We start from the raw sequence: 18,804 nt of genomic DNA on the forward strand, positions 1-18,804 counted from the left end.
CTCGATTGTACCGATGCTTTCGCTGTCTTGCTAAACATTATAGATGTGTGTTAGGTAAGGTGGGCGTCCTTATGTAGTGCTGCACTGGCATTGTGATCGCAATGGATTAGCAATTATCGCAGTTGAACTGCGTGCATAATCACTATTGAATTCGCAGTTGCGATCCGTAATGACTCAGGCCCTAAGGCCAGAACCCTCTGCCTCCTCTGGCCCTCCTAGTGCACATGCATGTCCTATGGTCTCTCATGTGCAGTAACAGTGCCGGGACTTTACCCAACAGTGTAAACATTTGCTGCTACTACTAGTGGTGAACGTGGTAGTGTTAGGGTTCGCAGCACAGCTGCTTTTGGAGCAGCTGTCCTAGCACTGTAGTAATGATGAATTGCTGCGGTAGATTTTGGTCTACTACCACAATTGCGCACTCGTGACAAATGCATAGCTCAAATAAGCATAACAGAATTTTTTGTTTAAAGTGATGCATAAAAAATAATATCCATATTTACTACAATTTGCAGTATTCACGTATGTCAATTTTATGTGTTAAAGTACATCTCAAAATATCAGTATTCCTCTCCTGTTTACCAGCTGCAGGTTATATTGACCCATCTGGAGCTCACTTCCTCCTGCAGGGCATTGAAGCTCATGGGTGATTAGGAATCCTGAAGATGAATGTGCTTGTACAGTGAACTATCTATTGATTGTCCTCTCTTTACGAATAAAGTTAGATTTGAGGGACAAGAGTGGAAGTCAAATGACCCTATAAAAGGAATTATTCCTGTTAAATGGGAAGGTAATCATGCACGTAATTGGATGACTGTAAAATAAGGTCTAAGAAAAATGTTAGGGCTCTTATTGCAGTCTCATTGAGGGTTATAAAACTGATATATCAATGTAATTTCACACACAAGCAGGTGTCAGTAAGAACCACTTTGTAAAAAAATAAAGAATATATTGTATACAATGCAAAATGAAGGTCGTTTTGTGAACATGTGAACTACTTTGAATCTCAAGGTTAATACATTTATTAAAGGATAATGCGCATCGAGGGATTTAAAAAAATGCTTGATGATGTGTGTATCATTCCAAACCATCTCGCAGTCCAATCAGCTGGGAGTGGTACTGGAAGAACCCTTCCCTCCACTCCAGACGGGTAAGGCAAAGGCCTTGGATGACGCTGTCTCCCTTATTTATTTGGTTAGATCAGCATCTGGCATACACTTTTCATATAGAAACCTACTTTCTGCTGTTCTAGAATTAAAGCAGGAAGTGATATTGGCTGGATACATTCGATAGCAAAAGTTGATGCAATAAATATGGGCACTGGTCTGGTACTATCTGTTGGCGTTGAATAACTGATGCAATCAATGTGAGTCACAAATATAGTCAATGATGGCACAGGGCAGGTATATTTGGTGGGATCACTGTTGGACCGGTGAATTGCATCACCGGCCCCCTCCGCTGTGGGATCTTCACTATTAATCACGAGGGGGGGGGGGGGTCGGGGGGATCGTCAGCTGCCAGGAGGCTTGCCTGCCTTTCCGGGGGTCTGGGAGCTGCACCCGATTTTCCGGAGGCTCCCACCAAAATTGGGAGGGTAGGCAAGCCTGAATAGTTGTCACCTTTGTGTAGGTTATGATTATTGCTAATCAGCTGTGATGTAAGTTATTATTTACACCCCACATATATATCTTGTACCTTGCTTCATCGTCCCTAATAGAAGCCTGTTGAAGCTGTGCCTTTCTAATAGCCCTGACAAAATTACCAGCGGTAACTGGGTTCCAGAATAGTCCTTTCCCCTGGGCATTGTGACAACTTGCCATTCATATTACAGTAAATTGAATTGCTGCATAAATCCTGAAAAAGTATCATTACAATGGAATATGTCAGTTTATATAACTCGGCGTGTCAGCTTCTTTGCTGAATCTGTGCATAGCTTGTACATCTTTTCTATTTGGCAGGTCATATCTGCAGAGGAGAATTTTGTGATACTTACACTTGCTATTTCTATTTAATACAAGCTACTTAACATATAAATCATTAGATTTGAATGAATCTGCACATTGAGACTATACTCCGTTTTGCCATGTAACATCAGAATGTGATGTGGCTATATAATGTTAATCCAGGAGCTGCCAATCAAATAATATTTTATTAACAGGGAAAACTAACCCCCTGACTATATTGTTTGCCTTTGTAAATTAAGCATATGGCATTTGAATTAGTGTTGATGGCCGCGAGGTCCCGGTCACCAACATTGCACATCGGGCCTGATTCAGAGATGTTTGCTAATGACGCCACTGCTGCTGCGTCTGTCCACGCAGCTGCTTCGCGAAAATATACAAACGTTACAGATGCTGAGGAATGTAGCGAGACACCCACCTGCGGCTTTACAGGTCCAAGCATCTGTGTACAAAGACGCAGCATCAGTAGCTGATCCTTCGATTATCAGTCTTCTGAGAAAACCTATGCTCGTGCAAATGGCAGTGGGAACTGGAATATTGGAGCCTTCTTCTTACATACGCATATGGGATCACTGATGTACAATGTAACACCCCCCAAATGGTAGTGACACGCCTGTGCCCTTTGCCGCCACTCCCCATTACCTTCCCTAAGCGCAGCATGACTGTCAATCACACTGTGAGTAAATAGTCACTGTGAGCGACTACGCTACTGTGGGGGTCCATTTACTAAGCAGTGTTAGGAGACAGAGTGAAAAGTGATAAGAAAGTGATAAGGTGCCAGCCAATCAGCTCCCAACTGTCATTTTTCAAACAGCCTGTGAGATGACAATTGGGAGCTGATTGGCTGGCACCTTATCACTTTCTTATCACTTTTCACTCTGTCTCCTAACACTGCTTAGTAAATTGACCCCTATACCTTGATGCATGCACAGTTTATCAACAATCACTCAATTCCATAAATAACGTCATAGTGTACAACTCTGAATCAGGCCCATTTTCCCTCGCATCCCATGTACAGATGTGTCCACATTCATTGTACTTCCATGTGCTACAAGTCGTGGTAAACATAACGTGTGACCACAGTGCAACTCAGTAGCGTCGAACATCTTTTTCTGCTGATTAAAATGATATACGGCATGTCCATATTCTTTGTGTAATTGTGGAGGTATCTGCATGCGAAATGTTACGTTACAGTGTCAATGCTACAATGCTACGTCACAGCCGCTGACACTGTAAAGTAGCGCTTTGCATGCAAATAGAGTCACAGTTGCACACAGAACATAGGCATGACGTATATCATATTAATCAGTAGAAGCTGCGTGTGCATCCTATTCACATCACTTTGTGTATAAGACGCATTTCATAGTAAAAAGTTGCACGAAAATACGCTCAACGCTATCGAGTCACGTCACAGCATGGCGTGACTAGAAGGGCTGTGTAACGCAAAAGGAAGTCAGATGTTTGTGGAGTTGTGGACACATCTGTAGATGCACAGGAAAATATGCAATGTTGGGGTACAGTAACTCTAGACGATGTTCGCGACCGCACAGTTATGAGAATTAAATTGCCCCCATAGAGTATGCCCCTGCTATTTCTCCTTATATGGTCATACAACACTATTGTTGTGATGTAGCTCAACCTTTCAGCACCTTATTACATTTTGGGTTCTATTTAATAAGCTTTGTTAGGAGATAAAGTGAACAGTAATAAGGTACCAGCCAATCAGCTCCTAACTGCCATGTCACAGGCTGTGTTTGAAAAATGGCAGTTAGGAGATGATTGGCTGGTACCTTATCACCGTTCACTTTAGCTCCTAACACAGCTTAGTAAATAGACCCATCTATCCTTAAACCAAGTAACTGTCTTGCTATCTACAAATTCTTTTTAGTGGACACTTATGCTAGGTACACACTAGACAACGTGCAAACGATGTGATTGTTGTCTAGATTTCCCTTGAAATCCCGTACAAACGATATAGTGCACACACACTGTGCAATCTACCAAACGATATATTGTACGTCGTTTGGTCGTTTCATCGTTAACTATATAATGTTAAACATAATGTCCGGTCATTCGGTAAAGCGTACACATTGCACGATCTATGTGCAATCGTTAACGAGATTGATAGATTGAGCTGCATCTAGAGAAGATCTGAAGATGCGATGGACGACTCCACTGGAGCATGCATAGTGCGTACACACTTGACGATTTCACTGATTTGTCGTTCCGATGCCTCGAAATCGGCCATATTGTTCAAAAAATCATCTAGTGTGCTTGGGCCTTTATTTAACAGCCTGCGTATTGCAGGCACGGGCGCGATTTCACCGAATTAGCGTGTCATTTTTAAAGCGGCAATAATTTAAAAGGCAAAACTAGGTTGCTTTATTTACTGCAGCTTTAAAAATACGGTGCTAATGACCCCAATCGTGCCCGTACCTGCAACTCGCAGGCTATCAAATAAGGACCTTAGGGGTATATTTACTAAAGTGAGAGTTTTTAGAAGTGGAGATGTTGCTCATAGCAACCAATCACATTCTAGCTCTTATCTTCTAGAAGGTGCTAGTTAAATGTAGAATCTGATTGGTTGCTATGGGCAACATCTCCACTTCTAAAAACTGTCACTTTAGTAAATATACCCCTCAGTCTTTTGAATAATTCCACAAAGATCTAAATCTTTTTCCCCGATGCGTTATACTCTAGTAACCTGACCTGACCCAAACATCTGACTTTTCCAGTAGCAGCATCACTACTGACTTGCTTCATTAGTTACATTACATTGCATGACAGAGTTACTTTCAACTGCATGGAGCCAGTTCCAGGAGAGGAACAGGATTCGCACTGCTGTAAAAACAAACGGGTGAGCACATTTTAACATCAGACATCCTCCGACTGAATGATCATTTCTATTACTAATCTTAAACAGCTAAAATAAAGCATCAGGTTATGTGAAACTGTTGACACAAAACTGAATTCGTATTGAAACATTATTTTGTAGTTTTTGTAAAGGATATGAATGTACCAAAACCTTAATAGCTATTTTTCTAAGAGGGTTGAAAGGAGTTAAAATGTACAAGGCAGACGTGGCACTGAAGCGGAAGATTGCCTTCCCTCTGTTCAATACTATAAAAGTCTGTAAAATAAAAGAGAAATAAACAATTAGCAAAAAAGCAATATCAACAATTCTAAACATTCTGGGCCTGATTCAGAGCTAGGAGCAAATAGAAAACAGCACAAAACAAGAAGCAATTTGCACCTTGGCAAAACCATATTGCACTGCAGGTGGGACAGATTTAAAATGTGCTGAGAGCTTTGTAGTTGGAAAGAGGTGTATCCTAGCTTAATTCTAAAGTTTGCGGGCTATATGTAATAGCAGCCAGTATTTACCCTGCATTAAAAAAATGCATTTGCGCCCCTTGCATTACAAACATGGTTTCCTCCAGGAGCAATTTGTTCCATTTACTTTTTATAATTTGCTCCTAACTGTTAATCTGGCCCCTTGTGTTCTTGGTATTAATTAGCAATTTCAAATATGAAAATGCAGGCTTTATTTATTACTAGCAAATCCAGTGTACCCTCAGTGACAGTTACTACATATGCTATCTGTATTACCCACCATATACACAGAGGCCGATTGCCGTGTTCTGGTACAGCTTCTGGGGTTCAGTCTGAGTTGGGTACAAAAAAAATAAATAAAAAAGTAACTTTACCTCTTGCCAAAAAATTGTTGCACTGCAGGCAAGACTGATTAGAAATGTGCAGATAGATTTAGATTTAAGAGGGGTGTACCCTATCTCAAATTTAAAATACAGTGTAAAAATAAAGCTGTCCAGCATTTGTGAGCTACATGCAAAAACATCCAGTATTTACCCTGCAAAAAAAAAAAATTAAAAAATCATCTGTTTGCAGTTGCACCCTTTTCATTACACCACGGCTGGTGCAGGTGTATTTTTTTAATTACGGTACTGTAGTTGTCCCAAACTCAGACTCTATGTGTATCATTTTTTTTGCTCTAATAATCTGTACTTCACAATTCTTATTTTAACACAATGAGATTTGGGATGAATACAAATTAACTGCATAAAAAGGAATTATTTTCTACATCTGTTTGACTTTATTTAGTGACCAAAAGAAAGAATGGAGTAGACTGTATGTGGGCTCATGTCAGGTCATATTGGTGACCCAGATTTTCTTTAAAAAATCCTCTGGGTAATTGTATTCCTGGTATTTAAAATTAAAGCAACTGCATGTGTAATACCCCGCTATGCGTAGTATTACGCTGATACTGGGGATTGCACTGACATGTATATGCATTACACAGGCAGGCTACAACTCCCAGCAGTCTTTGCAACTGCTCAAGAGGTCAGTCGCACAATGTCACATGAGTGTGTCAGGTGGTAATGCAAGTAACAGTTGGAGGTGGCCAGGGGTGTATCTAGGGGTCCGAGCACCCCTGGCAAACTAAGGGATTGGCGCCTCCCTCCAATGACTGCTTCTACTGAAAAAAAAAAAAACACACACTGGGGGTAGTTTAATTCACATATGTGAAGAAATAATTTTTATTTCTCTTTGTAATATATATATATATATATATATATATATATATCTTTTATAGAACTTACTCCATTGCAAACCACTATATATAAAGTTATTTATGCAAAAAAACACAGGAAAAGCTTAAAAACATTGAATCAAAAACAAATAAAATGCATTATGGGTAACATAATTTACATATATTCAAATTGGGCTATCTATACTGCATTACGCTTTTTAACAACTGATACCTACACTCCACCTTCAATTTACTGGGATGATAGATCTTTCATATTTTCCCACATAAGAATGAAGACAGTCCATATGGATCATGTCTTATTCCTAACACGGGGTTAGCCACCATCTAAAAAGATCATAGCCAGTCCCCCAAAATGAGGAAAACATAAATTTATTACACTTACACTGGGGGTAGTTCAATTTACATGCCTGTAGAAATATGGAGACACATGATCTCCTGTCTCCTCTGCTCTTAGCAGTGTCCTGCAGTCTGCTGCAGCAAAGATCACTGGTCTCCTGTCTTCTCTGCTCTTACCAGTGTTCTCCATTCATTGTTGTTATGTATTAGCCTTGTTATGTATTAGCCTTCTTATTTGTCCCTTTATATCAGAAACATTTAAAATTAGGGAGAGTACATTTTTTTTATTTTTATCCCTAATATATTTCATCCCCCACAATACCCAACACATACCAATCACCACTCACTAATTTCAATATGTCAACTGTGCAGGAAAAGAGTGCAAACACCACATCAATCACAAGGCTATTCGTAAGGTAATTTGCATATATGCAAATTATCTTGCCCACAATGCATCTTGTTTGTTATTGATGCAATATATATATTTCTTTTTTTTTAGTTATAACACTTACTACATGAAAAGCACTGTTTATTAATTTCTATATGTCAACAACACAGGAAAAGAGGGTATCAAGCCTTGTGATTGATGTGGTGCTTGCACTCTTTTCCTGCACAGTTGACATATTGGAATTAGTGAGTGGTGAGTGGTATGTGACACTGCTAAGAGCAGAGGAGACAGGAGATCATGTGCAAGTGATGTCGGGCTGAAACAGCGCCCCCCCCCCTCGGCCGGCGCCCCTGGCAAAGGCCATCCAGGTCAATAGGAAGATACGCCCCTGGAGGTGGCAGTTGATTAGGGCAGAGCTGAGGTAACCTCTAGGGAAGGAGGAGCTGGACTGCTGAAGTGCTGGCTGACAGGATGGCTGGGTGTGAGCGCTGCAGTGTGATGGAGACCAGAATTGTGTGAGGTGGAGATTCTGGAAGTACAGACCATGTGGAGCTGGGATGTAAGACTGGCCACCCCTTCTTGCCAGACAGGCATCCAGCTGTGTCCCTGCCGCTGACAGCACATCAAGGCAGACCCAGGGAGGTGGCTGCATAACTGGGGGCAGACCCTGGAGAGTCCTGGCTTCCATAGACTGGCAGCCTGAAAGTGTTGCTGAGCTGAAAACAAGGAATCAGTGAGTACTGCTGAGATAGATAGTGCTGAGCTCCAACTGTACCTCAGGAGAGGGTTATACCTAAAGAGAAGCAAAGACAGTGGCAGCCCTCACTTTCAATGTAGAATGAAATCTGCATTACCAGACTATCACAGGAGGACAATCCCTAAAGTCATCCATACTCACCAGAACATAATTACAAAGGAGTCCACATAACTCGGGTAGTAGATTTCCCATATATGTGCACCAACATTTAAAACTGGCCAGGGGACATTCTTAGATAGTTATAATTATTTTGTGTGGGTACATTGCCTATATCTTATATGTTAACTATTAGTACAGCAAGATAATGTACAGTATGGTTGTCAACTTAGTAACTGGAAGAAGTAATTCCTGAGAATTGGTGATGTGATATAAATGTAAAGTATTGCATAAATATATTATATTGTGCTATATATTGTGATATATATTTAAGTGTTGTAGCTAACTGTGTGCTTGAGGAGACCAAGAGTTGTTGAAGAGTTCCAACTTAGTAAAGTGAACACTATTTTATTTATCGTGTCATTTATTGTGTTGTTGTTTGGGACCCACCTGCCTCTCTGCTGTGGCGTGGAAAACTAGAAGAAACAGGTACGACTAGAACGGTGAGAAATTACTCATCAATAGATGCTACTTTGGGGTATCACACATGGTGTTTCCAAACCACATCTTAACAATAATTTCAGTAGGTCTGTCCTGTCTTCTCAATGCGTGTGCAGTGTAAGCCTGGGCACGGGACAGACTCTAGCTGACCAGAGAGGAGGAGGACCAACTGCCTGAATGGGTTATTCATGGGAGCGGGACAGAACGATGGGGGGGTCGGGACAGAATGGGGAAAGGCAGAACATCAGAGAGGGGGGCAAAGCTGGATGGGACAGAGCAAAGCGGGGTGGGGGTACACTGAGGTGTCCAGTCATATGGCGGTTTCAATATACTAGTAATATACAGCGTATTGAAACATACATCTTTCTCAGCATACCCTTCATATAACATACAACAAATCACTACAGGCTGCCACAATGATTTTGAATAGACTTTGACACCAGAAATAAACCAACAAGTTTGTCTAACACAATGTTTAGAAATCATCTTTTTAAAAATTGGAGAGTACTAAATAGAACATTGGACAGCTCTTTTAACAACAATGTTTGGCAAACCATCACAATTGAGTGGAATTATGCAATATATTTTAATGTTCTTGACTCTCCAGTCACGATTACATTTAAGACATGAACTTAGCTTGACACTTGAGGATATTGGCATAATTTGCAGGCACATAACAAAGATTGTATGACAGCAGATTTTTCTTTGGCTTTCTATGAAACACTGAAACTGGCCAAGCATGCATTGTGCTGCAAACATACTCGTCATTGAGCTATCTAATGATTACCTAGTCACTGCAAGTCACAATTACGTCAATTGTTGGCAAAGGTCAATAAGATTAATGATCAATTATGGACAAATGATGACCAAGGTAACTGTGGAAATGAGACTCATTTGTGGCTGGAGGAGACCTAAATTATTATGGTTTGTTCACTGTTAAACTCTTATTAATTTAAATATACTACAGTATACATAGTTACTTAGCATAGTTAAAACATAAACCTGCAAGTTATCTCTATTGTGACCAAACACTTTGCAATATAGGTGTTAGAAATCTATTTCATGACCTTACTGTGCACTGGTTTTGTCACCACAATACAATAAAACAAGGTATTGAAACATGTAGAAATGTACAGATTTTTAATGTAAGTCACATGAATGTTTCAAGTCAACAAGGAGTAAAAAAAAGGCAATTCCAAGGACAAATAATTGTATAACATCACTGTGGGTACTTTAAATAGCCTTAATACCTAGAAATTAGGGATGAGCGGGTTCGGATTTCTGAAATCCGTACCCCCCAAGCCCACCCGATCCGAGCCGGGAACCGAGTCCGGCTCGGGTTTTCCCGCCTGACTCAGAACTGAAATCGAGGCAAAACGTCATCATCTCGCCTTCCGGATCTCTCGGGTTTTCGATTCTATAAAAGGTCCCCGCATCGGCGCCATTTCTCACTCCGGCTGTGGACAGTGAAGAGGAAGGGTGGAAGTTAGGGCTGGCTGGGCTGTGTTGTGCTGGTGTCATAGGGGCTGGCTGGGCTGTGTTGTGTTGTGCTGCTGTTGTCCATAGGGGCTGTGTCCACTCCTCAAAAGTCCATAGGGATTGGCTGGGCTGTGTTGTGCTGCTTTTGTCCATAGGGGCTGCCTGGACTGTGTTGTGCTACTGTTGTCCATAGGGGCTGGCTGGGCTGTGTTGTGCAGTCAGTTGTCAATAGGGGTTGTGTCCACTCCAAAGTCTATAGGGGCTGGCTGGGCTGTGTTGTGCAGTGTCCCATAAAGGTTGTAGTCCTAAAGGGGTGCTGTAGTGTTGTCCAGGGGGTGATCTGTCCATCAGGGGTGCTCCACCCAAGTGCAAGAACAACATTTATTTCTGTGTTTGTGAATTGAGGGCCTGATTCAGACCCACTCGCAAGCATATAGCGCTCGCAAACGGGTCGATGGTGGCCCAGTGTGCACGCGCGAGCCCCGGAGCGAGCGCAAACAGCACTCGCTCCGTGGCTCACTACAAAAGGGGCGGCTGTTGATGTTGATGAACAGCTCACCCCATTTTGTAGGCGTGACAGTGGGGTGGCTTCACAAATGGAGACGTTCCCAGTGATGTCAGTGGGAGAGCTTCCGGCTCTATTAGAGCCAAAAGCTCTCCGGGGCTTGCGGCCATGAGACCCTACCACAAGGGTCTCGTTGCAAGCCCGATGGTCGCGATGGTCGATGGTCTTGACCATCGCGACCATCATCCTGGGCATCATCCTGGCTGCTCGCAATAACTGTGGGTGGTAACCCACAGCTATGCGAGCGGCCAGGAGGCCGCAACAAAAACAAAAAACGCCCGCCCTGATTTTTGCGAGCACCTATGAATCAGGCCCTGTGTGAGCTGTAGCCGCACTTGCATCAACAAAGGAGCAGCGCCAAGTGTGCGCCTGTGTCCTAAGTAAAGGGCCGGCTGGCTCGTCTGTTAAAGGGTGGTGTAACCCCCAAAGTGCGCTCCAAATAAAAAAAAAATATATTCTTTTCTGTGTTGTGAATTGTATGCGCTGTAGCCGCACGTGCATCAACAAAGAAGCAGCACCAAGCGTTCTCATGTGTCATAAGTCTGTTAAAGGGTGGTTTAACTCCCAAAGTGCGCTCCACAAAAAATAAACAATTCTTTTTTTCTGAGTTTGTGTGTGAAATGTATGCGCAGTAGCCGCACGTGCATCAATAAAGGAGCAGTGCCAAGCGTGCGCCTGTGTCATAAATCAAGGGCCGGCCGGCTCGTCTGTTAAAGGGTGGTGTAACCCCCAAAGTGCACTCCAAAAAATATAAGAAATTCTTCTTTTCTGTGTTGTGAATTGTATGCGCTGTAGCTGCACATGCATCAACAAAGTAGCAGCGCCAAGCATGCACCTGTGTCATAAGTCTGTTAATGGGTGGTGTAACCCCCAAAGTGCACTCCAAAAAATATAAGAAATTCTTCTTTTCTGTGTTTGTGTGCGCCTTAGCCGCACGTATATATCAATGTAACATAAAAGGAGGACAAAACTTTGTCCGATAAAAATAAAATAGGGAAAGATCAAGAACCACTTACTCCAAGTGCTGAAGCTGCTGCCACTAGTCATTACATTGATAAAATGCCATCAACGTCGTCTGCGAAGGTCGATGCCCAATGTCATAGTAGAGGGCATATAAAATCCCAACTGACAAAGTTCAGGAAAATGACCTTAAAAAAAACATTTAAATCATCTTAGGAGAAACGTAAACTTGCCAATATGCCATTTACGACACGGAGTGGCAAGGAACGGCTAAGGTCTTTCCCTATGTTCATGACTAGTGGTTCAGCTTCACATGACGATGGAAGCCCTCCTCCCGCTACAAAAAATCAAATGAGTTAAGCTGGCAAAAGCACAGCGAATAACTGTGCGTTCTAAGAAGATATCACAAATCCCCAAGGAGAGTCCAAGTGTGGTGGCGTTTGCGATGCCTGACCTTCCCAACACTGGACGGGAAGAGGTGGCTCTTTCCACCATTTGCACGCCCTCTGCAAGTGCTGGAAGGAGCACCCACAGTCCTCTTGCTGATATGCAAATTGAAGATGTCACTGTGGAAGTACAACAGGATGAGGATACTGGTGCAGCTGGCGCTGAGGAGGAAGTTGGCGAGGAGGATTCTGATGGTGATGTGGTTTGTTTAAATCAGGCTCCGGGGCAGACGGTTGTTGTCTGTGGGATGAAAAAGCCCATCACGGTCATGCCTGGCAGAAGACCAATCATTCCACCTCTTTGGTCTGGCAATATTTCTATCCAAATCCGGACAACAACTCTCTTGCCATATGTACCATATGTAAAGGTGAAATAAGTAGGGGTAGGGACATTAACCACCTAGGAACATCCTCCCTTATACGTCACCTGCAGCGCGTTCATAAAAAGTTACTGTCAAGTTCAGAACCTTTGGCTAAGACCGTAAGCAGTCCAGGGACATCTAAATCCCTTTGTCCTGTTGTATCCAAGCGCCTGCAAACCACACCGTCAACTCCCTCCTCATCAATTTCCTCCTTAGTCAGGATCGGAAGTAGTCCTACAGGCCATGTCACTGGCATGAGTGACTCTCCTATCCGGGATTCCTCTGGAGGATCCTGCATTGCTACGCCTACTGCTGCCGCTGCTGCTGTTGTTGCTGCTGCTGGGAGTTGTTCATCATCCCAGAGAGGAAATAGGAACACTACTACTTTTACTAAACAATTGACCCTCCAACAGTCCTTAGCGAGGAGGATGAAGTATGACAGCAGTCATCCTGAAGCAAAACGGATAACTGAGGCCTTGACTGCTATGTTGGTGTTAGACGTGCGTCCGGTATCCGCCATTAGTGCAGTTGGATTTAGACAATTGATGGAGGTAGTGTGTCCCCGGTACCAAATCCCGTCTAGATTCCACTTCTCTAGGCAGGCGATACCGAGACTGTACAGAGACGTCAGAAAAAGTGTCCTCAGTGTCCTAAAAAATGCGGTTGTACCCAATGTCCACTTAACCACGGACATGTGGACAAGTGGAACAGGGCAGACTAAGGACAGCAACGTCACCAGTAGCAGAAGCTCAGAAACACCAGCTTGTTCCAAGGCAGGCTACGCTGTGTATCACCGGTTTCAGTAAGAAGCACACCGCCGACAACCTCTTAGAGAAACTGAGGGAAATCATCTCCCAGTGGCTTACCCCACTTAGACTCTCCTGGGGATTTGTGATATCTGACAACGCCACCAATACTGTGCGGGCATTACATCTGGGCAAATTCCAGCACGTCCCATGTTTTGCTCACACAATAAATAAGGTGCTGAATTTTCAGAAAAAACAACAGTGGCATGCAGGAGACGCTTTGGGTGGCCACTTTCGCCATTCAGCGACTGCCTGCCGAAGACTGGAGCGCCAGCAAACACTCTTGAACCTGCCCCGCCATCACCTGAAGCAAGAGGTTGTGACGCGGTGCTATATGCTTCAGAGGATGGAGTAGCAGCAAAAGGCCATTCAAGCCTATACATCCACCTATGACATAGGCAAATGAGGGGGTATGCACCTGACTCAAGCGCAGTGGAGAATGATTTCCGTGTTGTGCAAGGTTCTCCAGCCCTTAGAAATTTTGCCACACGTGAAGTCAGTTCAGACACTGCCAGCTTGAGTCAGGTCATTCCCCTCACCAGGCTTTTGCAGAAGCAGCTGGAGAAAGTGAAGGAGGAGCTAAGACGGAGCGATTCCACACTGCATGTAGGACTTGCAGATGAAGCCCTTCATTCGCTTTGCCAGGATTCCAGGGTGGTCAATCTGTTGAAATCAGACTACTACATTTTGGCCACCGTGCTCGATCCTAGGTTTAAAGCCTATGTGGTGTCTCTCTTTCCGGCCGACACAAGCCTACAGAGGTGCAAAGACCTGCTGGTGAAAACACTGTCAGCTGAAGCGGAACGTGACACATCAACAGCTCCTTCTTCATTTTCTCCTGCAACTGGGGCTGCCAGGAAACAACTTAGGTATCCTAAGCAACCCGCTGGCGGTGATGCAGGGCAGGCAGGACCAAGTTTGGACATCTGGTCCGGACGGAAGGACCTGGCAACAATTTCTGACATGTCTACTGTCACTGCATATGATACTGTCACCATTGACAGAATGGTGGAGGATTACATCGGTGACAGCATCCAAGTAGGCATGTCATACAGTCCGTACTTGTACTGGCAGGAAAAAGAGACATTTTGGAGGCCCCTGTACAAACTGGCTCTATTTTACCTGAGTTGCCCCCCCTCCAGTGTATACTCCAAAAGAGTGTTTAGTGCAGCCGGGAACCTTGTCAGCGAAAGGCATAGGAGGTTGCTTCCACAAAATGTGGAGAAGATGATGTTCATCAAAATGAATTATCAATTCTTCCAGGGAGACCAGCCTCCAGAACATACAGAGGGACCTGTGGTGGTGGATTCCAGCGGGGACGAATTAATACTCTGTGAGGATGAGGATGTACACAGCACTGAAGAGGGTGAGGAATCGGTGGATGAGGAGGATGAGGACGACATCTTGCCTCCGTAGAGCCAGTTGGTGCAGGGACAGATTAATTGCCAGCTTGTTTTGTGGGGAACCAAACAAACCAATCATTTCAGCCACAGTTGTGTGGCAGACCCTGGCGCTGAAATTATTGGTTTGTTAAACTGTGTATGTCCTGTTTATAGAACATATGGGTGGGTGGGAGGGCCCAAGGACAATTCCATCTTGCACCTTTTTTTTTCTTTGCATTATGTACTGTTTGGGGCCTAGTTTTTCAAACTGCCATCCTGTCTGCCACTGCAGTGTTCACTACTAGATGGGCCACGTGTTTGTGCCGCACACTCGTGTCACTTAGCATAGTCATCCAGCTACCTCGGTGCAACCTTTTGGCCTAAAAATAATATTGTGAGGTGTGAGGTGTTCAGAATAGACTGGAAATGAGTGGAAATTAATGTTATTGATGTTAATAATAGCATAGGAACAGAAAAACCCACACATTCTGTGATTTTAACTGTTTTTATGCTTTTTCCCAAAAAAATACAGATCCAAAACACAAAACCCAGAACCCAAAACACGGAAGGGTGGTTTTGGCAAATCCAATCCAGATCCAAAACACGAAGAAAGATCCAGATCCAAAACCAAAACACGAAAAGTGTCCGGTGCACACCCCTACTAGAAATGTAATATGGTAGGTACACACCTGAGCGCTTTCACTCATGATACAACCAACTTCATGATTTATTTTTAATTGATTATATGATTTAAAAAAACATGCAATTTTGAGTGTACACACTAGTGATTTATTGTTCCAATTTTACTGATTATCGGTCCTAAGATCGTCACAGAGGTGACACTTGTAAATGTACTTTTAGCAGAAATGTCAGACAGATGATCAGAAATTCACACTACAAAATGTGCATGATCCAGTCATCTGATCCGACTGGTTTTGGAATGATAATTGGATCTGGGTGCCGGATACACACAGGGCCTTAACTTTGGGTGTGTGAGGGGTGCTGTCACACAGGGCCCTGGTGGCATCTGCATGTGGCTTGCAGGGTCCCTGGAAAGGACCCTAGGCATGAGTTTAAAGGGAGGGGCCAAAACAGGGCGGCATGTTCCTGCCCTGTGATACACACTCAGATTATCGGACCAAGCAGCAGAAAATCTGACGGGCCTGATTATTTCATAATGTGCACTAGTTCTAAGCACAGAGTGGCTCAAATATAAACAGTGTGGTTCCTTTGCAAAAGCTACAACTGCCAACAGGTTATGATAGGCTTGGCTGGTCTTATTATCAAATGGAAATCCGCAGTGTAGGCCACTCATAAAAGTGGTAAGCATAAAATATATCAATTAATTGTTCATACAATTAAGTTCAGGGGTTAAAGTGGGCCAGAACGGAGCGGAACTGCATTCCGTCAGTTCCATTTGGAGACTGAACCAGTTCCGCCTCCTCTGGCCCACCTAACCCAGGATGTCAGCCTGGCGCCGAAGGGAGATTTTGTTATCTGCAGGCGGCTGGCTCCTTCCCGAAAACGGAAGTCGGAGGCTGGAGTTCACTCCTGAGCTCTGGCTTCCAGCTCCCCCAATGCGCACAATGGGAGAAACGTCATAGACTGCTACTGGGGACATTACTACTGGGGACACTACTACTGGGGACACTACTACTGGAGGCACTACTACAGGAGGCACTACTACTGGGGCATTACCACTTAGGTCACTACTACAGGGAGCATTACTACAAAGGGTACTATTACTGGAGGCACTACTACAGTGCCTTATTCCCGGGGACATCTCTATTGCGCATGCACAGGTCTCCGGGAACATGGACCCTATGCTTTATTCCCAGGGATATCTCTATTGCGCATGCGCAATTAACAGAGAAAATGGCCACCTCGCCATTTTCCACATGATTTTAGTCTGCAGAAATGGCCGACGCGGGACTATGGAGATGTAAGTATAATATATGATCCTGAGTTGTACGTATGGGGTAGGGAAGCCGACAGCATGATAACAATGGGCGGCACGTGTTTCCTCTTGCACACGCTTTGCCTCCGCATTAGTTGATTGGATACTTGCATTAGCATAAGGTAGTAAATCAGGCTTCCGTGGGAGCCCGCCACCAGAGCCACTTTACGTGCAACTCAGAAGCAGCATCACTATGTGCCACAGCTGTAATTCCCTGCAATATGAAACTTCATCCTGTAGTGTCACATACATAAATACTTTTCTTTACTATTTTACTTTTATTACTATAACGTTCAATGCCCTGGGATGTTAGCAAGGTATGAAGTCAGGAACCCGACGGACGGCTTTCCGACTGTCATATCCCGGCAAGGTACTAATGACAGGCTTCGAAATCCTGATGCCTATCTTTAGCCCTACGCTGTCAGACCGACGCCCGGCATACTGAACGAAGGTAAGCCGGGTGACGGCAGTGGACAGCTGTGGGGGGAGGGTTAGGTTAGGGGCTCCTGGGGGGCACTTAGGGTTAGGCACCCCCCCTGGGAGGGTTAGGGTAAGGCTATGGGAAGGGGTTTAGGGTTAGGCACTCCCGGGGGGAGGTTAGGTTTAGGCACCCTCCGGGAGGGTTAGGTTTAGGGTGGGGGAGGGGTTAGGTTTAGGCACCCCTGGGGGGAGGTTAGGGTTAGGCAATTGGGAGGGGCGTTAGGTTTAGGCACCCCTAAAGGAGGGTTAGGGTTAGGAGAGGAAAAGGTTAGGGATAGATGAGATACTTACCATGTCGGGATCTAGTCCTGTCGAGCTACTAGCGTCGGTATTACAGCCGCCGGGATGACGTCCGGCGGGATTTCATACTGATCCCGTAGGCAGGGGCGTTTTAATAGAGGAGGGGGCCCGTGTGCAGCCCCTCCTCTCTGGCAGTGCAGTAGACTCTGGCTTTGTGTCAGAGTCTGCTGCGCATGCGCAGGTCTCTGGGAACATGGCCCCTGTTCCTTATTCCCGGGGACATCTCTATTGTGCATGCTCAGGTATCCGGGAACATGGCCCCTGTGCCTTATTCCCAGGGATATCTCTATTGTGCATGCGCAATTAACAGAGAAAATGGCCACCTCGCCATTTTCCACATGATTTTAGTCTGCAGAAATGGCCGATGCGGGACCATGGAGTTGTAACTTAAGTATAATAATTATATTGGTGCAGGGTTTGCAGTGTGGGCCCTGCTGGACCCAGGGGCCCGTGTGCACCACACACTCTGCACCCATTATAGATACGCCAATGAATGTTAGTAAGGGCCTTCAATAAAGAGATGAGGTTGTTATAGGTGAACTCCATGCTACGGGTTTCACGGTTATGAGCGCACCGTCCTTGTGCACCTCTCTAGAGGGAAGGGGGCTGCAAGAGGGCCTTCCCTAAAACACAAAATACCAGACTGCAGAAAGTACGCCTCAGAGGCCCTATGTGTCTTTGTGACAGCAGGGATTGTCCAATCACTAACTATCTTAGAGACCTGACAGCTCTTATGAAATCTATGCAGATACATTGGGATTAATTTTCGGGGCAGTAACGGCAACAACTATAAAAACAGTTTCATGAGTCCTATGAGTTTTCTAAACATCACTATTTCCTGTCAGAGTGCTACACAACTGAAAGCAAATAAAGTAAAAAAAAAAGTGGGACTTACTTTTTGATTCATATAATATGGATCTAGTTCCTCCAGTGGTTCTGACACCATTCCTGCAGGTATATCTCCGTATATAAAAGGCAGACTTTTGCCTGCTTCCAAGTCACTGCTTGGCTTAGGGCCATTCTCGTCATCATCATTGTTCTGGTCTTGTTTCGGCTTCTTTGCTTTTTCCTCTGTAATGCGCTTCTCGATAGCAATAAGAGACTCCCTGGTAAAGTAGCGTAAGCTGTCGGGTCCTGGTGGTACAAGTCGTGCCTGCGCCATCTTTTCATCCTGCACCTTTTATTTACTGCTTAGCTCCTTTCATAATGGAATTCTGGAATGATAGGAACATGCAATGTTAGTAGATGTAAAAAGATTATTAAACAATCTAGAGCACCACAGTTGCATCTGTTGGTCAAAGACACCTTCTAATTCTTATAAACAAATACAGTATGTATTGATCAATGGACAAATGTTTCCTTAATTGCCCCAACACTGTCCAATAATTGGAAAGAAAACATCAAGAACACCAATCAAAATCTGATTGGAAAATATGGTGGCGTTTGTCGGCATGCCAA

General features: G+C 44.1%; 1 protein-coding gene across 8 annotated transcripts in view; it reads right to left on the reverse strand.

Annotated features, from left to right (window-relative positions):
- LOC148521634 (sodium channel protein type 2 subunit alpha-like) overlaps nucleotides 1-18,508 on the reverse strand; it is a 147,935-nt gene extending 129,427 nt beyond the window's left edge. For all 8 annotated transcript variants that reach the window (XM_088474844.1, XM_088474840.1, XM_088474838.1 and 5 more), the window contains exons 1-2: nucleotides 18,242-18,508; nucleotides 4,973-5,091 (exon numbers count right to left, since the gene is read on the reverse strand). In XM_088474844.1, coding sequence (XP_088330970.1) covers nucleotides 4,973-5,091; nucleotides 18,242-18,508 — 386 coding nt within the window. The remainder of the gene's footprint in view (nucleotides 1-4,972; nucleotides 5,092-18,241) is intronic.
- Nucleotides 18,509-18,804: the final 296 nt, after the last annotated feature.

Source organism: Taudactylus pleione, unplaced genomic scaffold (genome assembly GCF_031769625.1).
Source record: "Taudactylus pleione unplaced genomic scaffold, aTauple2 ptg000156l, whole genome shotgun sequence".
Classification (NCBI taxonomy): Eukaryota; Metazoa; Chordata; class Amphibia; order Anura; family Myobatrachidae; genus Taudactylus; species Taudactylus pleione.